This window comes from Castor canadensis, chromosome 1 (genome assembly GCF_047511655.1).
Source record: "Castor canadensis chromosome 1, mCasCan1.hap1v2, whole genome shotgun sequence".
NCBI lineage: Eukaryota > Metazoa > Chordata > Mammalia > Rodentia > Castoridae > Castor > Castor canadensis.
Genome location: NC_133386.1, coordinates 139646243 through 139654799, shown reverse-complemented (window position 1 = coordinate 139654799; position 8557 = coordinate 139646243). Strand labels below are relative to the sequence as shown.

At 48.7% G+C, this 8557-nt stretch overlaps 1 protein-coding gene across 14 annotated transcripts; it reads left to right on the top strand.

Annotated features, from left to right (window-relative positions):
- The first annotated feature begins 1246 nt into the window (after positions 1–1246).
- On the top strand, positions 1247–8269 carry LOC141410401 (folate receptor alpha-like). 14 transcript variants are annotated; one of them, XM_074083893.1, is made up of 8 exons: positions 1247–1401; positions 1860–1940; positions 2556–2780; positions 3270–3354; positions 4902–5071; positions 7255–7443; positions 7592–7727; positions 7869–8269. In XM_074083893.1, exons 4-8 carry the CDS (start codon positions 3309–3311, stop codon positions 8147–8149), a joined length of 822 nt encoding a protein of 273 aa, XP_073939994.1. In that variant the 5' UTR covers positions 1247–1401; positions 1860–1940; positions 2556–2780; positions 3270–3308; the 3' UTR covers positions 8150–8269. The 14 variants fall into 14 exon arrangements, with proteins under 14 accessions (XP_073939994.1, XP_073939984.1, XP_073940062.1 ...); XM_074083926.1 differs by having other exon boundaries at positions 1279–1401; positions 1864–1940; XM_074083920.1 differs by lacking the exon at positions 1247–1401 and adding an exon at positions 1427–1545.
- The last annotated feature ends 288 nt before the right edge of the window (positions 8270–8557 follow it).

Sequence of the window (8557 nt, the reverse complement as noted above, 5' to 3'; positions counted from 1 at the left end):
CCCCATAAATAAGCTCCATTCACACATACCTTGCTGGGAATTCCCTCCAGCAATTCCCTTACCTAGTGCCTAGAATGGTCATCATTCATTCTATGCGGGCTGATCCCTTGTGGCTACTTAGATCTCAACCTATAGTTTCCTGCTAAAATGACTTCTGACCACCTGGTCTAAAAAGCATGTAGCTGTTTTCTCATCACATTTTCCCAGTCCCCTCACACAGACATCTGTCTAGAGTATTTACGGTCTGTTTTCCCAAAACATGCACACCTAAAAGCAAGGCCCCAGTTGATGTCATTTTGTGCCTGGGGCCTGGGTTGGGGTCAGCTCAGAGGAGGCTCTCAGGAAATTTAGGAGTCCAGGCTGTTATCCTGTCAATCAACAAATACTTTCTGAGCACAGATGCTGAACTCAGGTCAGCTAGCAGGAAGACTGGAGTCCCTTGCAAGGTCTGGTGGAGGCAGATAGACCCAGAACCAACAGCTCTTAGAACAACGAGGTGAGGTTTGTATATAAAAGAAATGCCAGCAGAATTCCTAGATGGATCCAATAGAAGTTATAAGGAATGCAGGCGGGGGATGAGGCTGAAGAAGCAGCACAGATCTGTGATCCTTAGGGCTCCTGGAGACGCCTGACTGAGTTCTTCCCTGCAGCTGAAGGAAGTGAGGCTTGGAGTCAGCCTCCCATGTGTGGTTTCCACTGCTGTGACCATGGTGACAAGAATGGCACGCACTTGGCGACACTCAGGAAAAGCTCAGGGGTCTCTCCTCCTCTCCTGACTCTGAGGCTCCCTTCTATTCCCTGCAGCTGAGTCCCACCCCTGGGGGTCAAACACTTTCCTGTTATCGCTGCCTGGTCACAGGGCAGCTTCAAGCTGGGCTGAAGGGATGCTGAGTCAGCCTTGCTAATAGAAAGCATCCAGCCCAGGTAGATACTCTCTAGACTTCATCCTTTCATGCTGGCCAAATGGTCCTAGAACCCAGGCTCCAGAGTTAGACACCCTCCCACCCACCCCTACCCCCACCCCCAGCCCCGTATTCAGAGAAACTCAATGAGGAGTTCAGTCCCCAGGAACTGAAGTCCACACTCACAACTCAGGCTACTTATTCTGAAGCACTCGGCTCAGGAGGTTAGCCCAGGGGACAAACCTCATTCCTGCAGTGGAGGAGCCATAAAGCCCAGTTAATGATCAGCCCCCAGGGTGGGGAAGAAGAAGACAGGGCAGGTCCCATCTAAGGGGCCCCATCTTCAGGCATTGCTAGATATGATACCTGACCCACCCTAATTCAATCAGCTGACCGATTTGGACTTAAAAACTAGGAGGGAGGTCTGAGGGCTCATGAGGCCTTCTGTCTGCTGAGGTCTTCCGAGAATGTAACCCTCCCAGGCTGTCACAGGATTCAGGTACAGTTCACTACTGAGCCCATGATCAGGGCAGCAAGACAGAACCAGGGATCTCCTGGAGTCAGGCCCTGCAGGGCCTTCCTCTTTGGCTGACTTTCCTCCACATCCAACTGCCTCCTTTGGCTCCCTGCCTCTTTCTCCCAGGTCCAGACCTGTGGCATTCACCAGGGCTTTTTTCCTAAACTTCTACAGAGGTGCATAGGTTGGTGGCTCCCACATCTGTGTGCAACCTGGACCCTTCCTCCAGGACACACAGACAGCTGGCAAAACAGCTCTGCATTTCATCCTGTCCAAGTCACCTCACTCCTTTCTCTCACTAGTGGTATCACCATGTGCTCAGAGGGCCAAAAAGGAAAGCTTCTATCCTTGGCTGGGGTGGGATTATGGGAGGAGTCTAAATTAGTCCAGACTGTTTTTTGGCAGCACTGGGTTTGAACTCAAGTCTTTATGCTTGCTAGGTAGGTGCTCTTACTGCTTGAGCCACTTCACCAGCCCAGCCCAGACTCTAAGAAGCTGTGGAAAGGATCCCTAAGTGGCAGGTAAGTGGGGAGGGAAAGGGAGGCTTGGTCCCTTCGAACAACTGAGGTTCTAGTCAAAAGATTCAAGCTGGGCTGAGGGTATAGCTCAAGTGGTAGAGTGTCTGCCTGGCAAGGGCAAGGTGCTGGGTTTAAACTCCAATAACAGGGAAGGGGGAAAAGTCAGTTATTTTGTCTGGAAGTGAGTGACACCTGGGCTGGAGAGGTTGGAGGAGCTGGTGACCCTGCAAGTTGCAGTCTTGGGAGTTTCTTGTTCTCTACAGCTATTGGAAGCCTATGTTTTAGTGCTGACCCTGACATTGGCCATTGGTTCTCTGGGTCTCATTCTCCTCTGTATAGCAAACACAACAGGGAATGGTGGAAATTGATGAAATTACCCCAAAGGATCTTGGCAGCTCAGGCTGCAAGATTTTTATCAGACCTGAGCTTCTGAGAGGAAAGGGGGTGGGTGGAGCTTGGGGACTGGCTTGGCCTTTCTTTCTTCTTCTTCCTTTTTTTTTTTTAATCTCAGGGTTGGGGATTGAATCCAGAATCTCATACATGCTAGACAAGCACTCTGTCACTGAGCTTCACCCCAGCCCAAGCCTGCACTATTAATCCACCCCCTCATCTCCACAGAGGCTCGTGCTAGTACTCCGTGCAATAATTAACAGCTGAATGGCCTTCGGTCGCTCTCAGGCTCCACTCCTGGGCTCCATTCCCACTGCCTGCCCCACTGCCCTCCTGGCCACTCCTGGCCTGGTCTCCTAGGCCACTAAACCTTGCTGTCCCCTGAAATAAAGCAAGGGGAGTGTAGAACACAGCAGAAGCCTGAGCCAGTCTGAGAGCAGCTTTCTCTCCCAGGTATGCCACTTACTCCCCCCGCCCTCCCCCCCATCCCATCAGAGGCCACACACCCTATGGTACTCCCAGCATGTGTTAAAGTATTTGCTGAACTAGGAGAGCCCTCTGTGTGCCAAAAGCCCAGAGAATCCAGAGGTGGAGAGTGAGGTTCAGATCAGACAACGGCCTGCCCAAGGTTAAGTTTCAAGGCAGTGTCCAAGCCAAGGCTCTCACCTTCAGCCCAGCACTGAGTTCTCAGCTCTCCTACTCTCTCAGGTCCCTACGTGGTGGTGGGGGTGATGGTTGGTGAGGGGTGTTGCAGCTGAACCAAGATCTTAAGGTGAGACTAGAAAGTACAGACTGAGTACTCAGTCCTCAAATGAACAGCCTGAAGACAGTTTGTGTGTACTGCCCCCATGGTCAAGCAGAGGATGGAGTGAGGGCAGGGCTGGGCCAGGCTGAACAGGATCTAACCTGTGCTCTAAGCAGTCAAGCTTTGTTTCCCTCCAGGAGCCGGGTCTGAAGAAACCACTGCTGCTCCCACAGTGCATGTTTCCCTGGCCCAGCCCTGGAGATAGTGAACCTGTCAATCGAGGTGGGATTGGGTTCTGGAGTGAATGAGCAAGTGAGTGGATGAATGGTTGAACACTGCAATAAATAGAACATTAATAAATAGAATAATGCATTGTGGAGAAGAAAGCTGGGTGGGAATTTAATTCTAAGCTTACTCAGAGCTGCTAGGCAGAGTCAGCCTGGATGCCACCCCCACCCCCAGCTCAGGCCTTGACAGGGCACTGGAGTTCTTAGGGAGAGGGGAGCAATGTGGAAGCAAGACACCTTGTAATCAGGGTAGACAAATTCACTTTACTGCCCCATGTGTGGAAGATGGGCTTGAGATTGAGAGATGGAGAAGACTTATGGAAAAAGAATTTGGAGCACTTTAGGAAGTCCCGGGAGACCTCAAAATTCAGTGTCTGAAGTTGAAGGATTGCTATGATGGTTGAGGGGAAGCTAGCCCTGTGGTAGGGGATGGGGTCTCAAGGTCCCATGACTGCTCAGCTGGCTGTGACATCCCCCAGGTAACAGGATCTCTAGGAGGAACCTACTGGATCAGCTTACATAGTACAGTCAAAAATTCTGGAAACAGGGCTTTAAAAAAACAAAAAACCTGGACTGGTGTCTGTAGTCCCAGCTACAGGGGAGGCTGAGGCAGGAAGATCACTTGAGCCCAGAAGTCCAAGGCAACCTAGAGAGACTCAGTCTCCAAACAACAAACAAACAAATAAAGCCCCGTAGCTCTAAAACTAGAGTATTTTCATAAACTTACACAAGACGTTTGGTGCCAAAATCTGACCTGAAAATTAATGAGAGACTATGTTTAGTTTTTATTTATTCCTCCAGTATTGCACCACAGAATATATGCTTGATTGTTGGGTACATGTAAATCATAGTTCATGTATTAACTTACATAAAATCGTTTTTTTTTTTTTTTTTTTTTTTTGTGGAACTGGGGTTGGATCTCGGCCTACACCTTGAGCCACTCCTAGCCGTTTTATGTGATGGTTTTTTCAAGACAGCCTCTCCCAATCTGTTTTCCCAGGGCTGTCTTTGAACCATAATCTCTGCCTCCTGAGTAGCTAGGATTATAGCCACAGGCACTAGCTAAATCTTAACACTTTTTAAACTCTGAAACATTTGCTACCAAGGATTTTGGATACAGGATTGTGGGCATATGGCAAACTTCTAGCTATTTCTGTGCATTGCCCAAACCCTATCTTTTATTATTATTATTATTATTATTGTTTTTTTGAGACAGGGTCTCCTTGTGTAACTCAGGCTGGCCTTGAACTCTCCGATCCTCTCGGACTCCTGAGTGCTAGGATTAAGTGTGTGTCACCACACCCAGCAACCCTTGACTTCTGGTTGCATCACTGATCCTTACAAACACCTGGAGAAGTCAGAGAGGCTGAAGAGACTGTCCCTACTGGATGGTGTCTGATCTATCCCTCACTGGGTCTGAGAAGACAGGGGGAGGAGGTAGCATGAGATCCAGCATTGGAGGCTCCACCTACTGGAGTTGAGCCCATCTTGAGGCTCCACCTCCAGATTCCTTGGTGCCAGTGATCATAACTCTTCCTTCAGGTATGGACATGGTCAAGTTGATGACAACACAGCTGGTGCTCCTGCTGTGGGTGGCTGTATGGGGTGCCCAGTCCAAGACTACTCCGGCCAGGACTGAACTTCTTAATGTCTGCATGGATGCCAAGCACCACAAGGAAAAGCCAGGCCCGGAGGACAAGTTGCATGAACAGGTAGGTTGAGAGGTGACCTGGGGTGACATGCATGGGGCTGATTTAGGAAAGGGAGGTCAGGAGATGGAAGTGTCAACCTGTGCTCTGTGGTGCAGGTGGACAGACCTGCCTGAGAAAACCTTCATTTTACACTAACATGGGTGACTGTTTTGCACATGCTGTCCCTGGAATGCCAACGGCTCACCTTGGTTGCTGGTTTCCGCATTGCACAAATAAGGAAGCTGGCGCAGAAAGGAGTGTGGGGAATAGAGTTGAAGAGACCCATTCTGGGGTAGTTTGGATTTTGGGGTGTAGATTGGGAAGGGCTCCTCCAGGGGTCCTTTCTGCTGGCCCTACACAGCTTGGGAAAGGTGGCCCTCTCACAACCATGAGGCTGGCCACCAAGCATTTGGATTCAAGCATTCTGGCAAACATTTGGGTTATACTTACCAACCCCATTGGGCCAGAGAGCTCCATCCTGTAACAATTAAAAATAAAAGGTCACAAGCCCTTAATATCCTGAGTCTAGTTAAACATTTAATAAAGTCAATGTGATGTGATAACTATAAAGAAAAAAGCAAGAGGCCAGCTACTTGGGAGGCTGAGGCAGGAGAATTGCTTAAACTGAGGAGTTTGAGGCCAGAGTGGGTAACATAGTAGACTCTGTCACAAAAAAAATAAAAAAGTCAGGTGTCAGTGACTTGTAATCCTAGCTACTTGGGAGGCTGAGACTGGGAAAATCAAGGTTTGAGGCTAGCCTGGGGCAAATAGTTTGTGAAACCCTACCTCAAAAAAATGCACTACAAAAAAAGGCTTCACAAGTGGCTCACGTGGTAAGAAGGCCAGCTTAGCAGGTAAGAGGCCCTGAGTTCAAACCCAAGCCTCACCAAATAATTTTAATAAATAAAAAGTGAAAAGTAAAGTAATTTGTAATGTGCATTTCAATATGTAAGCACTCACTTTGATTCCATTAGCAGGTAATGACCACAATCCCTTTGCTCTTTTTTTTTTGCTGGAACTGAGGTTTGAACTTTTGAACTTCATGCTTGTAAAGCAGATGCTCTACTGCTTGAGCCATACCTCTAGTCCATTTTGCTATGGTTGTTTTGATGATGAGGTTTCACAAACTATTTGCCCAGGCTGGCCTTGAACCACAATCCTCCCAATGTCAGCTAGGATTGAGCCAGCAGTGCCTAGCAGTTTGCTTTTGTTTTGAATCACAGGACTTGTGGCTTCCAGGTACAGACTGACAAGTGTTGGTAAAACCTGGTTACCTCAAGTGACCTTGACTTGAACTTATTCAGCCTTTATTTTTATTTCATTTTTGACAATACTGGGTTTTGAATTTAGGGTCTTGCATTTTCTAAGCAGGTTCTGTAATGCTTGAACTACACCTTGAGCTCCTATTTTTTTTAAACTGCATTTATTCAATAAGTGTGTATTGAATATTTATGTAATTCTGACTATTCTAGAGTTGAAATTTAACTTTCTTCCTTTGTCTTTGTCACCTCAATGAGACTTAATCTGGCCACCCTGTGACACTGCAAGTCTCCCTCTTCCCTGCTTTGTTTTTTTCCAATGCACTTATCATGTGATAAGTGTTTATCGTATTATCTCACAGTTGCTAGAAAAGAGCCTGGGTTAGAGTTAATAGGAGCTTGGTAAAGATGTGAATTAATGCCGGGCATAGTGGCTCACACCTTACTTCCAGCTAATCAGGAGGCAGAGATGAGGATGGGGGGATGGGAAAAAAAGTTAGCAAGATTTCATCTCAATCAGTAAGCTGGACATGGTGGCATGCATCTGCCCTTCTAGCCACATCAGAGGCCATAGGTAGGAGGATTGCAGTCTGAAGCCAGTCTAGGCAAAAACACAAGACCCTATATGAAAAATAAAGGAAAAAATGCTGGTCGAGTGGCTCAAGTGATAGAGCTCCTGCCTAGCAAGCATGAGGCCCTGAGTTCAAACCCCAGTACTGCCAGGGAAAAAAAAGATGTGAAGTAGTAAATTTTGTAAGGCCTATACCTCCAGGACTTCCGTAGCCTCTGAGAGCCCCTCCCCCAACAAGGGTCCCTACAGCAAGTGTTTCCCTGGATGAAGTTGACTAAAATGGGGAATCAAGGACTACAGGGGCGGGAGAGGAGAGGGGGAATATTCTGGCTGTGCTGGCCATGGACCCCATCCCTTAACTTTCTCCCATCCAGTGCAGCCCCTGGAAGAAGAACTCCTGCTGCTCTACCAACACCAGCCAGGAAGCCCATAAGGATATCTCCTACTTATACAGTTTCAACTGGGACCACTGTGGAAAGATGGAGCCTGCCTGCAAACGGCACTTCATCCAGGACACTTGCCTCTATGAGTGCTCCCCCAACTTGGGACCCTGGATTCAGCAGGTACCTATGTCCTCCTGGCACTCCTGAACTAGTCAAGGAGTTGAGCTCTCCAGACATCTGTATAGGCTGTGCCTCCAGCTCTGGTTCTGTCCAGGGCTGGGTTACTGAGGTTCTTGAACCTGACCTCTTATTGACCAAAATCTCTCAGGTGAACCAGAACTGGCGCAAAGAACGGATCCTCGACGTGCCCCTGTGCAAAGAGGACTGTCAACGCTGGTGGGAGGATTGCCGCACCTCCTCCACCTGCAAGAGCAACTGGCATAAGGGCTGGAACTGGACCTCAGGTGAGGGCTGAGGGCCGTGGTGAGGAGGGAGTTGGAGATAGGGGATGTGGAGCTGCTCTGTGAAGGTTTGGGGTTGCAGAGATGGCATAATCAGAGATAGCTTTTGGCACAGGAGCTAAAGGTGGCCCATCCTTCCTACAGGGTATAACCAGTGCCCTGTGGGAGCTGCTTGCCATCCCTTTGACTTCTACTTCCCTACGCCTGCTGCTCTATGTGAGGAAATCTGGAGTCACTCCTACAAGGTCAGCAACTACAGCCGAGGGAGCGGCCGCTGCATCCAGATGTGGTTTGACCCAGCCCAGGGCAACCCCAACGAGGAGGTGGCGAGGTTCTATGCTGAGGCCATGAGTGGAGCTCGGCTCCATGGTGCCTGGTTTCTGCCACCCAGCCTGTCCCTAATGCTGCTCTGGCTGCTCACCTGAGTGCCTTTGCCTCTGGTATCTGCACATCCCTGTCCTGCTGTGCCTCACACCTCCCAGCTATTCAGTTCCTGCTCCGTGGTGGGGCCTCTGGCCATCAGCTTAAATAAACCAAACACTCCACATTGGTCTTGGGAGTTATTTGGGTGTGAATTGGAATGTTATTGTTTTGCTTCCCGGCTCCCATCGATTGAAGCCAGTTGTGCTTGGTTAAGTTCCCAGCTCTGACACTCAGTATGAACTAGTCAGATACTTAACGATTCTTCTAGCCTAGGACACATTCCTAGCTCTCAATTTCATTTTTTTTTTAACCATTGTTTTAACTTACAACCATGCCCAGTTTACCATTTAAATTGGACGCCAGTCTTCCAGGGCTGACAACTAGGCTGTGCTCAGCTCTCAAATGGAGAG

Bases quoted from the DNA above. Each gene is read 5' to 3' on its own strand.
- LOC141410401 (XM_074083883.1), top strand. From the start codon at position 3,309: ATGTTTCCCTGGCCCAGCCCTGGAGATAGTGAACCTGTCAATCGAG. The intron at 5,072-7,254 runs GTAGGTTGAGAG...TCTCCCATCCAG, and splicing joins AGGACAAGTTGCATGAACAG to TGCAGCCCCTGGAAGAAGAA. The intron at 7,444-7,591 runs GTACCTATGTCC...AAAATCTCTCAG, and splicing joins TGGGACCCTGGATTCAGCAG to GTGAACCAGAACTGGCGCAA.